Source organism: Tupaia chinensis, unplaced genomic scaffold (genome assembly GCF_000334495.1).
Source record: "Tupaia chinensis unplaced genomic scaffold, TupChi_1.0 Scaffold138757_1, whole genome shotgun sequence".
Taxonomy (NCBI): domain Eukaryota; kingdom Metazoa; phylum Chordata; class Mammalia; order Scandentia; family Tupaiidae; genus Tupaia; species Tupaia belangeri.
In genome coordinates this window covers 2,767,766-2,794,515 of record NW_006198649.1, presented here as the reverse complement: position 1 = coordinate 2,794,515, position 26,750 = coordinate 2,767,766, and the positions used below count along the sequence as shown (strand labels likewise).

At 33.3% G+C, this 26,750-nt stretch overlaps 1 protein-coding gene across 1 annotated transcript in view; it reads right to left on the bottom strand.

Annotated features, from left to right (window-relative positions):
- Positions 1-26,750, bottom strand: part of LRP1B (LDL receptor related protein 1B) — a 1,871,701-nt gene that overhangs the window by 231,338 nt on the left and 1,613,613 nt on the right. Inside the window, exons 63-64 of the mRNA XM_027765590.1 lie at positions 24,979-25,160; positions 14,869-15,068 (exon numbers count right to left, since the gene is read on the bottom strand). Of these exons, the coding sequence (XP_027621391.1) occupies positions 14,869-15,068; positions 24,979-25,160 (382 nt within the window). The remainder of the gene's footprint in view (positions 1-14,868; positions 15,069-24,978; positions 25,161-26,750) is intronic.

Below are 26,750 nucleotides of genomic sequence, written 5' to 3'. Positions count from 1 at the left end.
TCTCAGTAGTAAACTGAAAATGATCAAAATTGCAAGTATAATGACCTCTTCCTGGGGAGATTTACAATCTCATTTTTTTAAGTGCTGGGTAAATTTCTATTGTCAACCGCATAAGCAGACATTTTGAATGTACTGATTTGTTATTTTTATTCAGATAGGTTAAATGTGATCAAATCATTCACCGTGAACTCACAGAAAGTGAAAATAAACACAATGAGATTCCTTTAGAGAGATGAAATGTTAGGTTGTTGGCTGCCATCAACCATATAGGTTCTAACCAGAAGACCATTTAGGAATAGATACCATACATATGCAAGACATAAAATCAAGATAAATCCATATGTACACACTTTGGAGGTTCTGAATATTGATGTAAAAATCCAGATGTGCGTACTCCTACAGATGTGGATCTCCTCCTTTAAATACTAAGAAAAATTAAACAGAAGAATAAAAAGAAGGGCACTTTACCATAACGAATCATGCTTGAACTACTTACGCAAACCACCTTCTCCTTTTGGCTATATAAATTCATTTTAGAAAAATCAAATAAATGTGGCAAGATGTTAACAATTATGTGAATCTTGGGTAATCATTACAAGAGTTCATCAATTTATGTGTAGGCCTAAAACATTTTCAAAATTAAGTGAAAATTTGCAGAAAATGTTGAAAGCCCCCAAAACATTCAATTTGGATCATTTTAAGTGCAAAGGGAGTAATTAAATCATTAAACATGGGTTCTAAAAGTTAATCATCACTTTTAAAAATCTCAGTCTAGGAGAGATACAATTCAATTAATTTCTGTGAAAAAAAAAAGGAAATTACTATAAAAACTGGCCAATAAGCATTCCAAAAATAGCGTTTTAAGTATTCACTGGTAATGGTGACATTTATTATGTACTTAGTGCTTCAGAGCTAGGGCAGTGATTTCCATTGAAGGAGAAGGCAATTTTACCCTCAGAACAAAAACCTATTATGTCCAAATATCAATAGTTTTGAGGTTGAGAAGCCTTGCACTAGGATATCTAATTTATGAACCTCAGTTTGGAACCAGCAGATAGCATAATATTTATGTTGCTTGACTCCCACGTAGTCGTCTGCAGTTTGAGTCCCAGGCCGAGCAGCTTAAAACTAGTACTTGGCACATGTGTGTGCCTGCCCAAAATCCCAAGAGGAGAATGGAAGGGACTGCACCTTATCATACACCCTGTGGAGTGATTTTTCACTTTCTGTCTCTGTCTGTCTCTGTTTCTCCAGGGAGCAACAGTGTACTATAGCAAAAAAAAAAAAAAAAAAATCTCTCTAAAAGAATAATAAGTAAGCCTCATTTCATCTGATACTCCTGACAAGTCTGTGGGACAGTGGTAGACTTTCCTTTGAGGTGAGGAAAGTAAACGTGGGAATACAAGTAGCATGACACAAAAGCACTGAAAAACCTTGTAAATGAAGGTACTGATATCTGAATCTATGTCAGCCCTCTGGCTTTTAAGTTCTTAGCTACACTACCATCCTTTCACTGCCTTTAAGAAAGCTCCCTTGGGACTAGACAATGGCACAGTGGAAATGCAATGGTCTGCAAGGTCGAACCACATAGAAGAGTTCTAGGTTTGCATAGGGAGACCACCCTGAGTATGCACGGGCCTGTGATCTGGGCCCAGCTGAGGTCGAGGACCCACTGGGGGTACCTGTATATTTCTCTCTATATATCTTTCTCTATATATTTATCTCTTGACAGTTGTCTTATAAAAAAACTGCATTTTCTCTCATACATACTCATGAAAGAACAAAAGAAATAGACTTTTGGGTCCAGCAGTTAGCGTAATGGCTATGTTGCTGGACTCCCACGTAGCCAACCGCGGTTCACGTTCTGGACCCGGTGGCTTAAACTCACGCCGGGTGCGTGTGCGTGCATGCCCAAGATCCTGAGAGGAGAATGGAGGAGAAGGGATTTGGGTGTGGCCATCCCCCCTGGGGGGTGATTTCTCGCTTTCTGTCTCTCTGTCTCTCTCTGTCTGTCTGGCAAGCGCACATGCCCTATAGCAAAAACCTCTCCAAAAAAAAAAAGAAAAAAAAAAAGAAATAGACTTTTAAACACATTTTTTTTAAAAAAAAAAAAGCTTAGTAGTGCAGAATATGTAAAGCAATGGCACTAATTTCTCAATCCCATATGAAAGTCAGCTAATTATTTGGCTGTAATTTCCTTGTATAGGATTTCCAGACAAGGGACAAATTAAGTACTAGATGAGGACTTCAGTCATGATTACTCATCAGAAATTTCTATTATCAAATAGTCACCATAAATTTATGGGGATCAGAAAAGTGAATTCATTTTGGAAGAAGAATGACACATAGCTGAATGTCCAGAGTATGTAGAAAAGTCAGATCAAAGTGAAGAAAATTATTCCATTTGTGCAAAATGACCATCTGTTTGATTCAGTTCTTTGTGTGACATTGGCAGAAAAGAACAGGACTCCCATTACTGGCTTATAAGCCCACCCAAGGCCTGCTTATTTGGCAGATGTGCTTACTTCCTAAACAACATCAAACATGATCAGCAGAGAATTTGTTCTAGAAAAAAAAAACAAAGTGAAAACACCAACTTATATTAGATAGAACAAACCTAGTTCCATATATCCAACACCATGCTGGTTTCATTTCATCAAGTACGAGATAGTGACAAGCTCCCTTTAAAACATAAGCAATACCAATGAAAATCAAGCAAAAGAAAAGAAATCAAACAGACAAAAAATTAACAAACGGCCTTTTTGGAGATTCAGTTCCTATCAGTATGCTTCATAGATTCATTTTCTCTTTAGGACATAAATCTCTTCAACAAGAGTTAACTGACTATGCTTAAGCTGCTGTGAAAAAAATGCCATATATTATCTGCTAAGTGATAAGTATAAATAAATAAAGGTTTTATTTATTTTTCCAATCAATATGTGAAGAGTTCAACCCACATTAACATTTAATCAAAAGATGTTCTGAGCCAAAGCATGATATATTTTAGTATAAGAAACTTGCCTGGCTCTGATTAAGGAAAAAATGGTTTATTTATAACTGTCTATTTATTTATCTTTACATTACACATATGTGCAGATGGATAGGTGGGTATGTAACAGATCTATAACTTATGCAAACACACACATACATGACAGCAACAAGAAAGCTATATATTGAATAGCAATGCAACTGGCAGTAAGCAGAGCTGACAAAATATAAACATGGGAGGTGATGACACAATGGGGCATTTACTAATATTGAGGTGTGATTGAGTTTAGGAAAAGAGTAGTCAGTATTTTCTCAAAATGAGGATGGCTATCCTTTTAAGACACAAATAATATGACCACTTGTCCTCTATAAAACTGTATTTCTTTAATTTAAAAAGAAATGTGAAAAGTAAATTTAAGCAATCCTTCATTTATAAGTATTTGGTACACACACAAAAAGACAGGAAAAAGAACTGCTGTGTGGGCTGTGGTTTGCCAGGTACTTATTATATATTTAAGGCCTATTTTAACACTACCCACTGTAGTTAACTCCCTGTTCTATGCAGCAGCATTATTTATTGTACTGTTTCCAGCACTCCACTCAAGCTCGAGGCTTCTAATTTTTATTTCATAGACTATATCTTTCACAAGAAAGGAGTTGATATTTGGCAAAAAATAAATCAAAGAAATACTCCTTTGAGGAGTTTTTTTTTTTTTTTTCCTTTTCTCAAAATTGGAGGCTATCCTGCTAAGGCGCATAGTAATTATGACAAACAGAAAAGGCGACAGTCCAGAACAAGCTTTTGGCTTAACTGCTGCCCCATAGCTAGAGATAATCCACTACAATAGGCTTGATTATTCCTTTTTTAAAAAATTTTTGGATAGCAGTTATTATGATAAACAAGTATATTCCTGGATAATATCATGTTAATTTTATATTTCTAACTGATTCAGTTTAAGAACAATTCTCATCCTTCATAGAGTGAAAAATCTCATAGTTGTTGTTCTGGAAAAATCCATTAGGACACGGCAGATATGCCTTTATGGAGTGGATTAGGTTCTAGATAAACATTTCACTAATGGTGTTCTATCTCCCCCCCCCCTTATTTTTCCTCCAAGATTTACTTGAAGGATTTAATGTTATTTAAAAACATTATTTAATGTGCAGCAATTAATGAAATATATTGCTTTAAAATAATCATAAAGACTTTACCAATATTTTCAAAAGTAAAAAACAAAGAGAGAGAATGTAACTACCAAATTCTGTAATTATTTTTATGAGGTAATCAATATTAGAGAGTAATTTGAGTTTGAAATTGATTTATTTGAATTATAAGGACTATATGGGTACGTTGGAAGAGAATATCTAAAAGATTAGTGATCAATTTAAGATCAACCTGTTCCTCATTCTACAACTGACTATGTTTGAAAGATTAATGTCCTAAAATTATAACATTAATAAGCTTATCAATTCAAACACTAGTCCTAATATCTTTTTAAAAATATTTTAAAACTTCATTTTTTGGGACCAGCAGTTGGTAGAATGGGTATGTCGCTGAACTCCCATGTAGTCAACCACGGTTTGAGCCCCAGACCCGGTGGGTCAAAACTCACACTGGGCGTGTGTGCATGCGTGCCCAAGATCCTGAGAGGAGAATGGAGGAGAAGGGGTTGTAGTGTGGCCATGTCCTCCTGGAGCGGGGGGTGGGAGGTGATTTAGATGATTTCTCGCTTTCTGTCTCTCTCTGTCTTTCTGGCGAGTATGAGTGCCCTATAGCAAACAAAAAAACAAACAAACAAACAAACAAAAACTCTCCCCAAAAATAAATAAATAATTTTTAAAAATAGAAAACCTCATTTTTTTTCTTATTCTTCCTGCCATTACCCCAGGTAAAGACTTGCATCTCCTCACACATGAAATGCTGAAAAATTATACTGCAGTTTTCTTTGTTTTTAATCTTTCCCAGTCTTCTTTGTATTAGTCAGTGTTCCTGAGATAAATAGAAAACAAATCATGGGCTAGCAGATGGCATGGAGCTTAAGACAGGGGGATTGCACATGACCAGCTGTGTGGTTCAAGTACTGAACTTGGGGATTTGAAAACATGCCGAATGTGTGTGCATGTGTGCCCAAAATCCCAGGATCAGAATAGAGGAGCTGGGACTGTGGCATGACCAATCCCCGTTGGGAGAGTGCTTTCTCATTTCCCCCTCTTTCTCTCTGTCTCTTTCTGTCTCCGGTGAGCACAGACATCCCATAGCAATTTCATTTTTTGAAAGAAGGGAAGTAAAAAACACTTTTTTAGGTTTTTGTTTGTTTGTTTTGTCATAGGGTGAGTGCACTTGCCAGAGAGACACAGAGAGGGGGAAAGTGAGAAATCAATCCACAGGGGGATGACCATATTGAAATCTCTTCTCCTCCATTTTCTTTTTGGGATTTGGGACACACACACACACACATACACATACACACATGTGCCTGGCATGAGTTTCAAGCCACTGGTCTGGGACTAGAACTGCAGTTGGTCATGTGAGAGTCCAGTGCCTTAACCACCACACCACCTGCTGTCCTCAAGAAAACACATTTATAAAAGATATTTGAGGAGAGTCGTATGTGGAAATTATTTACAGAAGCATGCACATAGATAAGACACTAACAATGAATTTTCTTTTCTTTTTCTTTTGGAGAGGTTTTTACTATAGGGCATGTGCATTCGCCAGACAGACAGAGAGAGACAGAGACAGAAAGCGAGAAATCACCCCCCAGGGGGATGATTACGTGCAATCCTTTCTCCTCCATTCTCTCAGGATCTTGGGCATGCACGCACACACACTTGGCATGAGTTTAAGCCACTGGGTACGGGACTCGAACTGTGGTCGGCTACATGGGAGTCCAGTGACATAGCCATTACGCTAACTGCTGGTCCCAATGAATTTTCTTTTCTAGGTATTTTACTGGAACCTGCCAAAAAATGTAGTGGAGGGAAACTCTACCACTGGTAAACAATGTGGTTGGATGTTGAGGTATAGGGGAGGAATAAATACTTTAGCTTCTTCCCCACCCAGCCTCTAATATTTTGCCAATATATCCATAGAGTAAGCACAACTTGTAGCCAGACGGTAAAAGCACTTGGGTGATGTGGTCCTTAGAGCTCAGCCTTCCAGCCTACAGAACAGGGCAAAGAGGCAAAGGTAGGATGACTAAAACCCTCCAATTAATATTTCTTATACATTTTTTATCCCATGTACCTTATCCCAATCAGAATCCATAAATGACATCCATCCCTAGGTAATATGGTGGAAACCATAAGTTCATATTTAGCCTGACTAAAACATCGTCTGTCTTCCAAAGAGAATCCAGGATGATCACCAGTACTCCATTCTGAGGTACCAAAACTAACAACATACACTGTTATTTTTCTAGGATGCTAAAAGCACAAGATATTATAAGAAGCTAGGGCATGAATTAAAGCACGAAAAGTAAAAACAAACAAAATAATTAACATTGAAAAAATGAAATGAGAATAAATCAAACCTACAAAACAGTATAGCTAGTAACTGTATGATAAAATTAGGTGGTGGCAGAAAGTGACTTAACACGCCACAGAAAGTGGAAGGAAGATTCATGACAGTGGTCAATGGGTGGGTGGATAATGGTTTCTAGTTAATGAACAGTAACAGAAAAGAGTGGGTGGATGAGAAAATGACCAAGGTATACCAATCCCTAGAGAATGACTGCTGAGCCAGTAGCTTTAGGTACAAACATCCATCAAAAAAGAATATTCTTTATAAAACCAGAAGTCAAAGACACTAGTTCTTTGTCAATAATTATGTTCTTTTTGGTGCTATTGTATGGGCATATTTGCTGCTTTTTTCTTTGAAGTTTCTTTACCATAGGGTACATGTTTTTACTGGAGAGAGAGACGGAGAGAGAGAAAATGAGAAATCACCTCACCAGGGAGGAATGGCATGACACAATCCCTTCTCCTCCATTCTTCTCTTAGGATTTTGGGTGTGCATGCACACGTGCTCAGCTTGATTTACAAGTCACCAGGTCCGAGACTTGAACCATGGTCAGTCATGTGGAAGTCCAGTGCCTTAACCACCATGCCACCTACTGGTACCTTATACTATAGAACCTTTTTTTAAAAAATAATTATTTCTTTAGAATCGTCAACAACTCAACAACAAGCTACAAAACATTTCATTTAATGTTTGCCTTCATTAACATTTTGTCAGCCTACTTATTAATATAATCAAGCTTAATGATAAGAAAAAATGTTGTAAATAAAATTTCAGGCAAATAGGCCCAAAATCCATTGTTAAAAATGAATAAAAGTATTATTAAACAACAATAACACCAAAGATATTCAACATTTCCAAATCTCATGATAGAATATTGAAAATTCATTTTCTAAAAATATATGTTATGATTCTTCCAAGAGGCCTTGGTAAGGATGAAATATAAGTTCTTGAATTTGGCTTACGCCATAGTGTACAGCAGCTCTCAGCCGATACGGCCTGTCAGTCTATTATTTGAGGCTGCCTTTTGACTACTAGTTCTGATCAACTGTCCAAACTAAAGTTATACGGCCCTCTTTAGTACAGTACTTTACATTGAAACACTTAGACATAAATCTTTCTGAAATTAGTGTAATGCCTGATAGCAAAGTATAGAAATGGATGTTATATGTAGAGATCTCCTTTGAAGTTAAGCCATTATTAAGAGGCTGAAGGCATCCCTAGTCCAACTTTTTCTAGTATTTCTTCCCTCATATTGTCTATGTTCTCACTTTAAATAATATGTACTCTTTATACAGATTGCAGATATTGATTTTAATAATTTTATGTTTTCAATATATTTACTTCATGTGGCAGACTCTTCCCAGACTTCCAGCAAGCTGGTATCATGGGCTGTTTCACAGGCTGTGCAGTGTTTCCCACTCTACACAAGATCTTCCCTTGTGATCTCAGGATTATATAGCAGTGTCCTTGTGCCTTCGTCACTGAGGCTGGGCCTCTCATATGTCTTTGAATTACTCATATAGAAGGTTTAATATGGCCATTTCAGTATTTAGAATCTAAAAAGAGCATCACTATAAATAAATGTGAAGTCTTAAGAAACACTGCAAATTGTACTAAATTCATTTTGAATATTAGACTTTGCCTAGAAATAGCTTTATTATTATTATTATTATTACTATCTCTTCCATGAGAGAAAGGAACGCAGAAAGAGAAAGAGAGAGGTATCCACGAAGAGTCCTCATGCCTCAATGCATCCCCGTTCACCAGCCCGGATCATAGGCACACGCGGGTATGCCCTCATACACAGGGAGACCTCGGGATGCAAACCTGAAACCTTCCCAACCTTCCCATGTGTGCACCATTGCATTACTTCTGCACCACTTCTGGCCCTGCTTACACATATCTTCTCTTGATGAGGACATTGCTCTCTAATTTCTAAAGTAAACAAAGTAATATTGCTTCATGCACTTTGGTAATGGTATATTTCTATTGCTCTACAACTTTCTGGGACTTTCTGCCAGTGACACAAGCATTTCAACATTGGAATATGATTTCTGAGCCAATCCCTATTAAATATATAAACAACAATATTCTACACACATTCACATTCACAATGTGATTGGTAGGAAGTTCTAATGAAAGCTGAAGCCTTTAAAAAGCATTTTGCCTATGGAACAAATTTTAAGTAGTCTTTTACATGAATTTAGTATCTGGTATTCTCATATACTTGCAACTATAAATATACTTTTATAATAAAAATATGGGGAAGAGTGTAACACATTAGCATTTTAAAATGTTTTCTAGGTAGTCCTAGCAATAAGTAGAAGTGAAAGAACTAATAGAACAGTATTTCTCTACCCCACTTCAATTTTTATTAAGACACTTTTTTTAAATTTGAATGAATAGAGTAAGATTAATAGAACAGTATTTCTCTACCCCACTTCAAATTCTATTAAGACATTTTTTTTTTAAATTTGAATGAATAGAGTAAGAACTGACTGATACTGTGGCAAAGTTACTTGCCTGAACTAAGTAGAAACTGGACCTGGGTAAACCTACTAATCCCTGTTTCATCCTTTGTGCATATGTACTCTCTTACCTCATGTGGAATGGACGATATTCTCAAAAGTGTCTAAAAACCCAAGCTACTATAAAAAAATTAACATTTCTTTATTTTAAAAATATGTGAAACACGTGTGACATTTGTAAAGGAAAAAAATCTATTGAAACATACGCAATGCAATGTAACATGTGCTACTAAAGGGACAAAATTGAAAGGCATTATTGACACTGAAATTTTAAAACATTTTAGAAATGGCAGTTAATTTCAATTTATTTTAGTGGTTCAGGAACATTTCTGTAGTAACTGAATTGTGTTTTGCTCCTTTCCATTAACTTTGATTGAATTGTAAACAGCAGCACATCAACACTGTTGGCATAAAACAACCTATGAAGTCTACTCTTTATAATGGACTGTGAATGATAGGAATTTTTTTAGGTGTTAAATCTTACTAAGAAAGAAACACTCTAGAATATTATAAAATAGAGTGAAGGGCTTGTTCATTGGATGGCCTCGTATGTTTTGTTTTGGCAGGATTCAGTGGATATTTACATTTGCTAAAAACCCAAATGTAGCAGCTACTGAGTTTCAGGATATAGGAGCACAAAATATTCCCTTTGTTTTTCTCAGTATTTTTCTTCCCTTCAGAAGAAAACCCTTTAAATATATTTTATGCTGTTTCACCAGTAGCATGCTGAGATATGGATTCCTTTTTCAACATTAATGAAACTAACACTGCATGGGTTATGATTTGGATTTTTAATCCAAACATAAAACTGCCCCTTCAAAATACACGCTATATTCCCAGAGCAATAAACAAACAATAGAGTTAGACTACAATATTGACAGTTTAATATTTCAGGTTTAGGGATATAACTTCAAATAAAGAAGTCAACATAATTACATGAAATTTTAAAGAGCTTGTTCACAAAATGAAAGTTCAGAAATAAACTAGTTTATAATCATACTCAACTATTATTTTTTTAGAGAAATTAGCAGTTAGGAGTACATATTTTTCCAATCTGTTGGATAAAATATATATACGACCAACTTATTTAATACAACAGGAAATCATTTAGTTATACTCAAGGGAGTATTCTGAGAAAAAATTACTAGGATAAAGCTGAAGGTCAAACTTTCATTTTTCTTAACATAGTCCTTTGTTACTACCATTTACATGATGTTAAATCTTTCTTTGGCAACATTCTACCTACCTACCTAAGAAAGGAGATGTTCAAATGGCACAACTAGGAACAAACTGCAATTAAATCTGAATTTATGCACTTTGATGCTGGTAGTAAGAATAAAATTTGAGTCTAAGAAGAATTTTCTGGAAAAGTCACAATAGAGCCTGCTTAACTACATCCTTAGAGAGGCCCTATAGCAGACCCTGCTGTTAAAGTGAATGCACCTTGAATCAAAACAAAGTTTTGTAACTTTGAGATTCTTATTGAATCTTCAAACGAGGCTTTCTTGTTTTTAATTCTTAAAAGTGATGTACAAAGGTATGCAAACTAATAGTCGCTAAAATGGTAGCTCCTTTCTGCTAGCTAACTGTAATAATAATATAAATTGTTCACATATTTACAACTTGACTCCCAATGTTACTGCTACTTTAAGCTTATAGACCTCTCTTATTGTATTTGCTAAATTACTATCGAATCTAACACTGTATTCTCATTTCCACAGCCATAATCACTTCAAACATTTTCTCTTAAAATATTTTAACAGTCTCTAAATTGAATGTCCTTCCAGGGCCTTTCATTTTCCATGCTGCTGTCAAATCTAATAACAGCACTCTATCAAATAAACACCATCAATGGCTCCCAATGACCTAAAGAATAAATTCCAAATTACATAGCATTCAAGGCTTGTCACAATCTGGCCTCAATTTGCCCTTGCTCATCTAATGCCATTATCTCCCTCTTATATGACGTCCAGTTATAGCCAAACTGTATAAACCCCATGCTGTTTCAAGATGCTATTATATCTTTGCACATGCTGTTCCCTCTGTGTGAGGAATCTTTCCTACATTTTCCCTGCATGGAAGGCTTGTACTAAATCTCTAAATGATCTAAGATCTCGCTTCAGGAAAGCTTTCCTTCCCCTACCTATACTTTTGTGATACATATCTCTAATCTCAATCTAATTTATGTCTTTAACCTGCCTATCAGCTTTCCACAGTGGACTGTGATTTCATGTCATTGACATATTTATATTGATAACTCTCAAGTCTAATATAGTGTGTGGCACAGAAAGGTCAATAGTGTTGAATGAATGAATGAATGAATGGGCAGAACCAAAGGGGGGGGAATCAAAGCAGCTATAAAAAATGAACCAATGAAGATGTAATTTAAAATAAACTGTCTCGTTTATTCATCCAGTTGCATGAATAATACCTTATCATGTTATTATTAACATTGTTATTATTGTAATGAAAACCAAAAAATTATACATACAGAGAGAGAAGAGGTTCATCAGGTGTCTATGATTGCATCTAAAGGTTTCTAAACCAGCAAACTGACTAACAAATTTTCAGGAGTTGGTAATTTTTTATTGGTTCAATTTTAGAATGTGGAGTTCAGGTTTAGTAGGAAGGTAAATTTGTGTAGAAGAGCTAACCAGAAAAAGGAATGTAACTTATCATGCAAGCTGCAAGGCAAGTGAACCTTGGACATAATCTGATCTTTTATTTAACGCACAAAGTTTAAAAACTTCTGAGCTTCTTGAGCTGGATAAATAATGAAATAATACTCCACTTATGAAAATACCACGTAGTTTAAATCATAATATATTTGGAAACTAAATTTTCTAAGCCCTGAAGTCTTACTTAAGAGTTAGTATTTCTCCATTATTATACTTCAGCTTGTGGGAAAAAGATATTATTCTGAAATTGTATACACTTTCAATATTCCCAAATACTTTGTCCTAATTGATATGTCTCATCCTTCTGATAAACTCAGGCTCCAGTTTCAGCAAATGAAATGAATGAGAATAATAACACTGACCAGTTAAAGAAAAAAAATAAAGATTATCGACTGAACAAACACAAAAGTTATTGCTATAAAATATCTCATTTTTCACCTGCTTATAAAGAACTAGAAACCAAAGCCTTCTCTATGTCATTATCAGGCAAACACAAGGAACAGAATAATATAATTGCTCTTACAGATATAGCAAATGAATGTCTTTTCCCCCCATCGGCTATGGAGCTGGCATAATTTAGGCTAGCTACAATTAGTACCTCATTAGTAACTACCAGGCAATGATTGGCCTGCATTCAGGTATTGGCAGATGCCTGATAAGGCACTTAATGTATTTTCCATTAGTCTTTCAGAGAAAGGCTTCAGGTGAAAATATTTCTGAAGACAACAACTCTTTCACTTTTCTTTTCTCATCACTTGAGCCTCAAGGTATTTTCAAAATTAAATGTAGAAATTTTAATAAGCTCATGCTAGAGTATTTATCAGCAAATCTTTTGTTGCTTAATAAATTCAGACATATTTCTCCCTGATTTATATATCCACATATATATTTATATAGAAAAGCTTCAAAGCTACCACTAGTACTGTGATTGAAAGACACTTCATTTACGAGCATTTAGTTTTGCATTAAATTTTTCAAAGCATTAGTTATCCACATATGAGACAATGTAAAAATAATATGTAGAGGATGGATGGAGTCAGTAGTTTCTAATAGATCTCACATTTTTAACTATACTTTTTAAAAAATGTTGTTTCCTTTATATTTATTTATTTATTTTTAATTTTGACCAGAGAAGGACAGAGTGAGAGGGAGAGGGAGAGAGAAAAAGTGAGAAAGCAAGCCACCAGGTCCAGAACTTGGACTGCGGTCGGCCATATAGTAATCCAGCATCCTCAACCATCATGGCTCCTGCTGGCTCCTTTAACTATACTTTTTCTTATTCAAACACCAGAGACTCATAAAAATAGGCAAATATTCAATGCTGCCATATATTTATAATATTCACCTATCTAATACAAATTTGCATAAAATGTATATACATTTTATTATACGATGATGTTTTAACACAAATTACTACATTTAAAAGAACCTAGCAACTTATATGGATGCTAAAAACGAACAGATTCATAGTTACATAGGAAAATACTAACTACCACATTAGACCTTTCAAGTATATCATCCAAGAATGATGCAGAACATTTCATTATTGATTCTTTGGGGAAGATATAACTTCTGAATGCTAAGTCTGATTTCAATTTGTCAACATTAGTTTTGCTGTAATTAAGATCCTAAAGTGATCTTTAAATAATTCTTCACTCAAATTGCATTTGGATGAGGTTTTTTATCTCTGTAATTGGAATGTCAACACCTAAATAAATGACTCATCCAACTACGCTCATTGTACCTCAGTGTTCCTACTGCTTTTTGGGGAGAAGGGGACGAGTGTAAGGAAAGAAATTAAGTGGAAAAATAGGCAAAACATTTGTGGGATGCAGAAAAGGATTATTATCTGTTGATGATAATGTGTTTTGTATCCTCAAGTGCACTGGTGTGAAGTGTATTTGTGTTGGGTAAATTCAATTTACAAGCTAAGGGATGTATAGTGATTAAATGCATAAAATTAAAAGAATTAAAAGTACCTTTAAAAACTTCCTATCAGCATCTCTATCTTGAAGGATGTATTTGTTTAAGCATCAACTGAGAGAGACAGGCAAAATTATGAAGTGATGTAACTTAAATGCTTTTTATTTCATTTTCTTTTTTTTTTTTTTTTTGAACTCAGCAGCTTCATCCTTCTCAGGGTTCAATGCTGGCACACATTTGTAGGATTTCACTTGAGGATTAACACTAATCTCTCTTCTGAACTATTTTCTTCCTTTCTCTCTTACACGATTTTATTTTTATTGTTGTTATTTTGTTTTTCTTCTCTAAGCTCAATGGTAGAGGACAAAAGTAATCTAATAAACTAAACTCTGTGAACATGTAGGTTTTGTTTGGGGTCTCTCTGAGAATTTTATGCTTTAAGGGATGTTTGGAACTGAAAACTCATGATAACAAAGAGGATATTTGGTCATAAAGATCAATTAACATTTATGTATCTTCTTTATGCAGGGAAAATATAACTCTTAAAAATCTACTTAAACCTAAAATATTTTGAGAATCCTTTTGCGTCATTTCTGGTTTTTCTTAAGTATTTGGTATGTTTACCTATACTTCACTTCTTCTTACTCTTATCCATTACTCTTCTTAATTCTCTCATCCTCAGCTGTTCTATTCCCTACTACACCTTCTCCCTCATCCACCACTGTAGTGTTACTGCCTTCTACATCCAATTTCTTTATCTTTTGTTTTATTTGAAAAAGTCATTAATTTGTCATTATTTATATATAATGATATTACTTCAATGTCTATAAAAACGATATCTTTATTTACCTTTTTAAAGAGTACTAAAATACCAATTGTATTATTGGTCTCATATGTATAAGCCAATATTTTTTCTATTACAATTCAATTCAGATAAATGTATATATAAATTTACAAAGTTATCATTCATTTACTACAAAGCTATTTAGAAAAAAAATACATCTAAGGGTAATATTGTTGCTGTCAATGATTTATGCACAAATTATATGACTCCTAAATAAATAGATCTCATTTTAATTTACCAACAGTGTCATTAAAGAGTATAATAGTGTAACATTAAATTAAGAAATGTGTTTGATGAGAGAAAGTATATAAAATAAACATATATTTCAGATGAATACATGTATGCACAGGTAAAACACTGAGTCATCTATGCTACTAGACCAACCTTTGTGTCTGTGCGATCCATCCATGTTGCTAAATTCAATGTGATTTTCATCAGCCCAGTAGAGTCTATGGTTGACATAATCTATTGTTAGTGCCATAGGTCTAGAAATCTTGGTTTCTATGACAACACTCTGGTTGGTTCCATCCATTCCAACACGGCCAATGTGAGGATACTCACAGCAGTCAATCCAATACAAATACCTAGAATAGAAAATCAATAGCCATTTTGTTTACAGACACTCCAGGAGGAAGGCATCACAAAATACTTCCCTTTTGTGCTCAACTGTTGCTAAATTGATTTTTGTTATCTCTCTGAATTTTAACTTCTATGAAATAATGAAATGTAGATTTTTAATGATCTTTTTTACTAAAATATACTGTAGATTGAAAGTCATATACTTTAAAACATCTATTTCTTTAGAATACAACTCATACGTATTTAATTCAGTTATTTTTTACAAATATTGATACATTATAAACACCCAAAACTAACAGATGAGAACTTTCAAAAAAACATCTATCATGTTGGAAGAATAAAACTCAACATTTTTGTGTACTTTTTGCTTCTTATCTATGAAAAACTCTCAGGGAATCATGGAGGCATACATTTCATATATTTGAATATGCATTATTCAATGTAGTTGCCACTAGCACATTGTAACTATTTAAGTAAAAAATAAAATGAAATGAACTAGATTTTTTCTTACTCACATTAGCCACATTCTAAATACACAATAACCTTATATATCTTTTATCTAAATGTATAGGTGTAAAGAACATTCACAATTACAGATATTTCTACTGGACAGCACTGATTTAAATTATATTATTGAAAGTTCTTGAGTAGGGCATTTCAGACAGCAAGAGGAAAGGTAAAGTGAGTAAAGTAATATTAATACTAACGCTAATTGGACTGAGTTACATATAAATATTACACACCATAAAATAGAAGAGGCATTACGTAGAAAACCTCATCTATTTAATGAAGCCATTCATTGTAGCTTTTTCCTCGAAGTAGAAAAACATCACCTTGTATTTTGGAATGTATTTCCTTATCTATGTAACTGAATATTTAAGATAGAGGATCTTTAATGTTCTTTTTGCATCCCACCTCTGAAATCGGAATGTATTAAACCATAGATTTTTCAACTTAAGTTTTTTTTTTTTTTCCTAAATAAAATCTTAGGCAGCTGATTTTTCAGACTTAGAAGATATGTAGTTAAAATAATTTGGAATGAAAGTTATTCTATAATACATGGTTTTTAAATTGTTATATTTGGTTGAAATTTAAACTGTTATTTAAATAATTTTTTCTCAGTAATTCTGACCAAAATAATTATGTTCACATATTTTAACTACACAGGGTCTAGCAGGTGACATAGTGGTTAAGATGTTGCATTCTCACATGGCTGACTGCAGTTTGAGTCCCAGACCTAGCGGCTGGAAAATAACACCAGACACAAGTGCACTCATGCCTAAAATGCCACAAGGAGAATGGAAAAGAAGGGATTGCAGTGCATTGTGGCCATCTCCACTGGGGGATGATTTCTCACTTTCTCTCTCTCTCTCTGTCTAGATCTGTCTTTCTCTGTTGAGTCCATTTGCACTATGGCAAAACTTTAAAAAAAAACAAAAAAAAAACAAAACAAAAAACCTTAATCAAATACATGGCAAATACAAGTAGTCATTGTGATATATTCATGCAACTTTTGTGTTGATAATCACTTTTGGATATGCATAAAGACTTGGTTTACAAAAATGATAAAAAGGCTTTTTTTTAAAAAAAGAAATATTTTTATTTATTTATTTATTTATTTATTTATTTATTCATTTATTTATTTATATTTGACCAGAGACAGACAGAGTGAGAGAGAGAGAGAGGGAAAGTGAAAAAGAAAGCTAGCCACCAGGTCCTGGGCTCAAAACACAGTCAGCCAGGCTCCGGGAGTCCAGTGCCCTCCCAGTACCCCCTAAAAAATGTTTTCTGATTAGATAGAATATCTTTGAAGTCCTAATTAAGCATGGTGCTTAAAAGAAGAAACATATCTCTGGTAAAGAGTAAACAAATAGGGAATTTGGTGAGCAGAGACTCAAAGAGCTCTGAGAGTCAAAATTCAAAATAAACTTGGATCCAGAAATATGAAGTCAACTTCACATAGGGCAATACTGGAATTGCTCCCCGAGACTTCCACCTATCTATATTAATTCTGAATATAATTTAGAATCTTAAAACATCAAATAATTAACATGTGCTTATAGTTAGAATAAAAATATCAAAAGTGAAAAATTAGATTTTCTTCTATAAATATTAATAATAAAAGTGCAAATTATAGGGTGTGAATAATATTTCTGAAGTTATTAAGTGAATTATGAATTTCTAATAGTATAGCTTCCATATTCCAAGTCTAAATTTACATCTGTATTCTGAGCTTTTACATCTAATTATTTTTATAAAAACTTTGAATGAAGATATCAGAAAAGAGAGGAAAATCATATTTCTTGAAGTAGGAATATGTTACATCATATGGTAAGAATTCTATATCTGAAATTCTCTCTCTGGTATTCAAGCTCTCCATTACTAGGTCAAATATATCTCTCCAAGTTACTCCTCATTATGGAAATACGTGAAATTCAACTCAATTCTATGTTCTTAGTTCCCATCTTTCATTTTATTTCATCATTCACCTGCTTATACCTCTTCAATGATATAAACATTTTCATTCAAACATAATTAATTCACATTGCCCCCTTTACTTTCTACAAATTCTTCTTCGGTTAATGCTAGTTCACATTTTCAAGGTTGGGTATAAGATTAACTATACTTGAGGAATGTTTTATGTTACATATTTTATACATTAACATGTATTTGTTGAACAAAATAAATATCATCTTTAATTGTAGGCCTTCTTTTCATTGTAGCCTTTAATGTGCTAAATGCACTGTGATTTCCCAGTATTTATTAGACAATTTTGTATGACCGTATCTATTTCCCTAGAGTGTCTTACAGAATTACTGCACCAGGAAAACATGTTTTAGGAAGCTGTACTTTATCTCTTTCATTTATTTTTATTATATGTGTAATTGAACAACACATATTTTCACACACATAGAAATCCACAAAGTAATAATGTAGGTTCTTGGACCCCATAACCAGAAACTTTATTTAATAATTCACTGGTGAAACATCCTTGATCAGTCTCAAAGCCATTCTTAAGTTGATATAGAATCGGTTTTTTTTTTTTGTTTTTGTTTTTAATTGCCAGTTTTTTTTTTTAGAGAGGTTTTCACTATAGGGTATGTGCGCTCGCCGGACAGACAGAGAGAGACAGAGAGACAGAAAGTGAGAAATCACCCCCTGTGGGGGATGGCCACACTGCAATCCCTTCTCCTCCATTCTCCTCTTGGGATCTTGGGCCCACACGCACATGCGCCCGGCATGAGTTTTAAGCCACCGGGTCCGTGACGGGAACTGCGGTCGACTACGTGAGAGTCTGGCGACATAGCCATTACGCTAACTGCTGGTCCCCAGAATTGTATTTTTGAAAGAATGATTCACTGAGGCTGCATCATGTAGCAGATATTTCTAAGTACTGGTAACCCAGAGGTAAAGGGGTATAACGTTGGATTTCAAATATCTTGCAGTGATGTCAGCAGAAGTAAATATATAACAAATGAAAGAACTAAAGCATATTAGTATAAAACTATTTTACTGTAGAGGCACAAAGAGTAAATGATAATTTTACTTAGATGGAGGGATGCACGGAAGAAATCTTCTGCTCACTAGTAGTTTAAACCTAAATCTTATCTTCTGACTTAACTTACAAATTGAGAATGGTATCTTTTATCTCCTTCAGATTTTAAGAAAAGTATACCTTCATTAGAGATTTTAATTCTCCAAAAGATGTTAAAGATCATGTAGTTTTAAAATCTTCACTGATAAACTAAGTGATAGACTAAGACCATTCATCTATTATGATAGCATTATAATTGGAACAAAGACTCAGGTCTCTAGCAGACCTGCAGACTTTCTTCTAATAAGCATTATGTAGTGTCTTAAGCAAATCAATACTAGAAACAGAGATTTTAAATCCCAGATCCTCCCATTACTAGTCATATAGACCTAGTAGTTTAAATTAACTTTTCAGAGCCCAGATTTACTCATGCTGAGAAGGGGTAATACTAGTTTTTTCACTGTGAGGATTAATGAAAGAATACATGGAACGAAGTTAGAACATTGATAAGCATGTAACAAGTGCTCAAGAAATACTAGCTTTTATTATTGTACCTGCCCTAGATATGAAATATATGCTTTAATGTGTTTTGGGTTTTAGAATTACCTATCTACTAGGTTACCTGTTTCATCTAGATTATACATACATTATTACATAATTTCCCAGGATTTCTGTATGTTATTATATAATTTACTTATTTAAATTCTAATAAACTGGAAGAATATTATAAAAATATTCCATTACATTTAATGTAACATTTAACAGAAGTCAGATAAGTACAATCCTTTACAAACATAAGATTTATTATCTTTCCATTAAGAGGTAACATTCTTTTTTTTTTAAGAATCATTTATCTATTACTATTTTTCAATTTTGACTGACAGAGAGAGAGAGAGAGAGAGCAAGCCGCTGAGTCCAGGACTTGAACCACAGTCGACCATGTGGGAGTCCAGCACCCTTAACCACCACACCACCTGCCAGCCCCGGTAACAATCTTCTAATGACTAAAATATCATTTCTTTTCCACACTAAGGCCCCTTTTACTACATTTTTAACAAATTTGTCAATAAGCCTGCAATAAACGTAATGACAATTTTAGCTTCTGAAACGCAGCTCTTAAAATAGTATCTATTTGTAGTAAATTATTAAAACTGAAAATAAGAACTTCAGTGCAAGTGTCAGGGCCAGTCAGTGGCTTTGAAGGTTAAGGAGCCAGATCTCATATGACTGACTACATGGTTCACTCCCAGACATGGTGACTTGAAAAACACACTGGACACATGAGTGTGTCTGCCCGAATCACAAGGAAAGAACGGAGGAGAAGGAATTTGGCATGGACATCTCTGGTGGGGGATGAATTTCCATCCTCTCTCTCTCTCTCTGGTGAACATGCATGCCCTATGGCAAATAAATAAACTTTTGTGGAAGTGTCACACATTTTTAATTGCACCCAGATAATATGCAATGTTTGCCCAAGATCATGAAAAACTTCAACCCCAAATAGCCTATCTTCTGTAGTTTATAAGCAACTGTAAACCTGTAAAAGAATGTTTGCTTGTAACCATACACTTCTCTGTGATTCTAAAGATGCCTTTTATATTTGAGTATATTATTTTTCTGTATAGTGAATAAAACAGAAGTCTCCTCAGCTTTTACTTATTTTTCTGAATTTAAATAATACATTAAAAAAAACCTTTTCTCACCTGCTTTTTTTTTTTAACTTTGACTTAAAAGTTAGTCATTTATATTAATTCCCAATGAGCTTTTCACTAAATATGGGAATACTGAAATAGGTTATTTGGATAGATTTAAAAATTGATGAAAAATATTTTTCTTATGTTGTTATGTAGTTTAATTAAATAGTTCTGTGTTGTTCTACAGAAATCAGAAACTTCTCATTCATTTTTTCACAAGATTTCCCTTATGACTCTTCTTTTTGAAACAAGCAATTTATTTACATACTAAAGTATTGGATTGTGCATAGATGTAGAAACAATGTCCCCATATCCACAACTTCCTGCTCTGTGTACATCTAGTTACCCACTCATTCTTTCCTTGAACAGATGTAACAGTCCCTGTGTTACAACACAAACGGTGATTAAGACATGGTCTTTGTGATAAAAGAAAACTCATTTAAGAATGGAGAGATGGATAATTACACCAAAAATAGCCATAAAGTGTTAAATGTTCAATATCTGGATGCCACTTTGGCATAATTAAGGAGTGTATCACAGAAGAAGTTTTTTTTTTTTTTTTTAACCTGGCCTTAGATGAATAATTAATTATTCCAAATGAGCAAAAAGTAGAGAATTCTAAAAATAAGAAATAGCATAAGTCAAGATATAGAAGTATAAAATATGTCTCTCCAAATCTATTTTTATTAGTATCCATATTGGTAATAATGGATACAGATACTGTTAATATACTCTGTTCTTCATATATTTTCATTATTTTATGTATTTTAAATGTGAAATAGCATTTACTGTTATGTTCTTGTGCATTTGTTAACAGATTATATAAGAAAATTAAGTGAAAATGTAGCTTTAAAACTAAGACATACTTGTAATATTTAGGCAGTTTCCTTCATTTTCTAAAAATTGATTTTATATATACTAAGTATAAAAATTAAATGCTAATTGTTAATGTAGTGCAGGTGTGGGGTTATTTTTTACTTATCCCTTTTTGGATGGCTCTTGAAAAATATGCTTTATGATCCAAGATCATTTTGTTACTGGATATAATGGTCCCTATATGGGCCAAAATGTGAAAACTGGGTTTGAATCCCCAGCTTAAGAACTTACTATTCTACTTTAAAAGTACTCAGAAAGACAGCCAGTTTGAGTTTGAGTGTTCAAAGATAATAAAAGCTACGATGGAGTCAATAAAAAATAAACATAACTTTCTCAGAAATGCTGGGTAAATATTCCATATATGTAAAGTGATATAAAGTTTTGTAATTCATGAAATGCTGTAAAAATAGTATTGTGGTTGTTTCCGTTATATTATTATGTGGGAACTCCCAATCTCAAGGGTCTACAAAACAATCATTTCCGTATGCTCTTTTCCCTGAATTCCAAATATTTGGGGGAAAATCACACTTCTATTAACCTATTTTCCCAAGCCAGAAATCTTATAATGTTTTTGTTTTCCCTTGTTGTGATTTTATCTCCTTTTGATTTTTTTCTACCTCTTTCTCATTGTGTAAAGAAAACTGGTTCCACAATTATGCTTGCTTAATTTGTTCCAATCACATGAGTTTCTTGAAATTCCTTGGATGTGCCGTTTTCTTCTGACTGTGCTTTTCCAGAGGGCCTATTCTTTTTCTTTCTTTTCTTTTGGTGGATTTTCATTACTAATGAAACAATATAGAATAGAGTAATAGAATTTCTATTAATGTTATCAGTAAATGGTATACTTTGACTACTCACTAAGTTCAGAATTGTACTAAGTACTTTACATGCTTTTTCCCACTTAAACTTCATTCCATAACATCAGGTAGTTCTTATACACCTTTCTTATCTGGAAAGCCTACCCTAAACTCAGTTGAAATAGAGGTATTTTTTATTTTCTTTAACTTTATGAATTATTGCATTGTATTATAATTAATATTTAACTCACCTGTCTGCCTATATCATTGTGAAATAGTTGGAGACAAGAACTGTGTTTTTATTTTTATCCTTCTACCAAAAATAAAGCCAGATATACACTAAATTCTAAAGAAATATGATGTAGATTAATGGATAAGATGAATTTCTTTTCTGTTAACCAGGCATATCATAACTTCTCTTAATGTGTATCGTAATAGCCTTTTGTTATGGTTATATAAATTGGCATCTTCATTATCCCAAATTGATAAAACTATGATAATGTAAGTTTTAACATGAGTTGTATTTCCTATTGTATTCTAAAATGCTTATACATATCCAATATACAATTTAACTTTTATAAATATTGAATGTATATTATTTCAATTACCCCAATTTATGATAAATTAAAACACTTATAACAAACTAGACCAGATAACAGGATGATAAAAGTATAAGAAAAATGAGTTCAACTGAATTAGAAATAACAACCAAGAAGATGACCTGTCAACTTGTTTCTTTACAATTCTTCCTAACTACCATATCCAAACTGATAGTGTGATAATTAGCAAACTATTATTAAATTTTGAAAAGACTCTCAAATACCTCCTAAAAGTGTAGTAGCTTAATTACTTTAGAAAGCTCAATGAAGCTTAACTGTCCTTAAAATACATTTCTTACCATATTTGTTATTACATATCAGGATAGAAATCGTATTTGTCAAAAAACAAGGGTCAATAGTACTGGCACATTCAAATTACATGTAAATTACAATTTTGATATTTTGTAGAAATTTTCAATAGCATTTTTAATATTAGTTTATGCTGTCTTTTCTGAAATATGATTGTATAATATTTTATACAGTTATGGCATTTTTTGCCTGAAGCTCATTTCATAAACACAAAAATCCAGGTTATCTATTGTTTCATTCTGGAGAACTAGAAAAGCAGCATGAACAAAATGGTGTAATTAAATTTTATCTATTAAAATAAGCAGCTTTAATTATTTTATAAAACATCACATTTTTATCTATATCTTTGGTTATAATAAGACATATCCATGTCATAATCAAATATTATCAAAAAAGGAGTCTTTCAGAACATCTAAAATATTTTACTATTTTAATTGATAGCTTTAATGAATGGGATTATGTTGATGACAACTTAAGTCCACTTTCAGTTTATGGGGTAATAAGATAGCTCAGGAAAAAAAAAAAAAAACATAATGCTAGATTCAACTGCATTTACTAGACTAGGATGCAAGTTTTGTCCCTTAAATAGAAAATTCCAGTAGACTGATATTATCAAATAGATCATTTGTTTTTCATAATTGAAGCATCTTGAATAGTATGAAATGAGAAGCTAAGCTAGCTATCTTGATTCTGAAAAAAAAAAAGATGCTGATTTTGACACTCAGAAATACCTTCTGATAAACTATGAAATAAATCAAAATATTCACATACATATAAATAAATACAGAAGATAGCAAAATCTAGTACTTCTGGCCATTATTTCTTAAAACACCCACAGAGACAGATTGCCTTGTGACTTTGTTTCCATTATAAATTTGACACTCTTTTGAACCTTCCGTTGCTATGGTAAAGAAAACATTCAGAAAAAAGGTAACGAAATGATTACATAATTATATAGCAAAAAGTGAAAGCCATGCACATTACCCTGGAAACATAAATTGATTCACATTCAAATCTTCTCTTAGGTACTGCTTTAACAGACATTAATATTTAAAATTAATCTATGAAATATATCATGATGTGATCACTTTGCTAATTATAGATATGAGGGACCAAAAAGCATGCTACAATATATTAGCAAGAGGCAAAATCTAGTTGTTAGATATGGTTGAGAAAGCAGTGATTGGGTAAAACATACTCTGTGATATTAAGTTAAAGAGCAGAAAATTAAAGAGCACTAAAGTTATTCTCATATTTGCTACTGTGAATGTGCTTCTTTTTTAAAAAAACATTGAACTTTGTTTCTAATTTTTTTATTTTTACAAACTTGGGTAGGCTGAACGTCTACAAAGACCATTTTGAAACATGTTATTCTAAATTACAGTGCAAAAAAATTGGAGAGGCATGCATTCTCTTCCTACTAAAATGACATAATTGAAAGCGAACGATAATGGTCATAATCTATAGAACTTCAGCAAACATACACCAGACAGCTTTGACACAATAATATGTGTTCATCCTTCATGTGAACGTTCCAGCTTGCTGTCCTTGATCCTTGTGACTTTCCCGTTCTCACATTGAAATGTAAATAAAACAGCTCCAACATGAACCATTCTCAATAGTCCCACTTTGCTTACCCTCTTGGCAGCATCTGATAATGTACCTCGTTCTTTTCATTTTTTATTCATGAATACTGCTCTGTCTCTTTCTATAAAAGGGTGCTAGAGTATATAACCCATATCTTTCACTACCACAAACACTGAAAAACATGATCTGAGAGCTCGTTCTTGATCTGCCTTTCCTTCAAGACTTAAAGGCACTAAAATCAGCAAAAATCTGTACATTTTGTAGATTTCCAAATACATTTATTTGTTAGAAAAAAGAGTTGTGCTTAAAACTTTGAAAAATAATTGCTATAAATACAATCTTTTATTTCTTAAACTCAAATAACCACATTATATTTTTGATTTCTCTGTAAGAATATCTACACATTTATACTTTACTTTGGACTTCCATATTCATAACCTATAGAACTAGATTTACCACAATGAATGTAATCTATTATGGTTATTTTTAACATACAATTTTTAATATTTGTTACCCACCCGGCTTGAGGATCTAAAGAGAGGTCCCTGGGAAACTTCAGCCTTTTGCTAACGAGTATAGTAGGGTACAAGCCATTGACTTTAGATACTTCAATGATCCTTTTTTCTGTGTCAGACCAGTAAAGGTTTTTTCCAATCCAATCAACAGCAAGTGCATTGGGAACAGCTGTGTTATGCACTACCTAACAAAATAAGAATTAAAAAAGTTCACAGTGTAAATGCTTGGAATAAAACCTAAGAAATTGCTTCTTGATTTTTACAGAGATATGCAATTCTATTTAAACACTAGAAATAGAATTTAGATAAGAAAAGAACAATTGACCACAATAAAATTACCTGCTTGTTTGTGAGAAATTACGTCATGTGTAATCAAACCCCTAGAAATTACATACGGGTTTAAGAAAAAATTTGCAACCAAGTAAACAGCTATTGGACAGTTGCACAATGTTGATCACATTTTTATTAGAGTTTACTCATGGTCTTAAAATTTGGGACAAAATTCTACCTCTCTCTCTCTCACACACACACACAGACACACACACATGCACACACACAAAAGGATTATTGACAATATTTATCTTAATTAAGTTCTCCAGAGATACCAATAGCATTTATCACTTTCCCAACAGCTCTTGCCCTATTACAGTAACTGCAGCAAGAGAAAAATAAAAACATAAATGAGAACATGCACTTGGTATTTTAAACTTTGTCAAGGAAAGGATAAATATAGAATGGATACAATGGCAGCTATCCATCCTAACCCATGCTAATACCAAATATATTAGGAAGATAGGTTCAACTGGTGTGCATTAAAATGACCAATGAGTCTTGATCTATTTAACCACTACTTCTGAGTTCTCAGTGCTTTTACAACTATGTGAAAGAACAATTAAGCTTGGAGTTGCATAGAAGCAGTCGACAAGAAAACAGTAATGAAATTTTACGGTAACCTTTTCCACTTATGCCATCAATAACAAAAAATATAAAGAAAAGTGACAGTATGAGCATTTCCAACAATTAATGATACCACTCTACTGTATTAGATTGCAAAAACTTCTTTATTTCTTTTTCCCATAAATTCCAAATTTGAAAAATTGTCGTGATTGATTATTTAAATGACAATTAGTAAATTAGTGGTCCCAAGGGAAGAAAAGTGCTTTTGTAACTTTATGTTATGACATGATTTTAAGTAGCAATGGAATTCTAGTGGCATGGCATTAGAGATATAGTATGCTTCAAAAATATGAATGTATTGCCATAGTTTTAATTTGCATCCCAGGGATTTATGTGTTGATATTTGGTTAATCATTATAGCAGTAGCAAGGGGATGAAGATTTCATCGAACAAGGGTTGAAAGGCAGGACCATTCGGATATGGTTGAGTTTGATGAGGCTTAAGGGTGAGTCCCATCACTGGTTTCTGAGAGCTTTATAAAATGAGCAGACACAGGAACAGGAATGCTTAGGCCCTGTTATCTCATGGTATGTAGCCCTGTGCCACCTCAACTCTGCAGAGTCCTCCCAAACAGACCCTTCCCAGATTATGATTCCTTGACCTTTGTACTCCAAAAGCACAAACTGCATAATCTTCTATTCTTTATAAGTGTGGTATTTAGTTGTTAGCAACAGAAATGCAAATGAACACATTTTTTCAAAACACATGTAAAGGTAACAAAACATTTCAAGCTGAAATCATCCAACATATTTCTTAAGATTGTCTATAAGTTTCCATATTTTATTTTCTCAGTTTAATTTTTGTCTTACTGCAAGTGT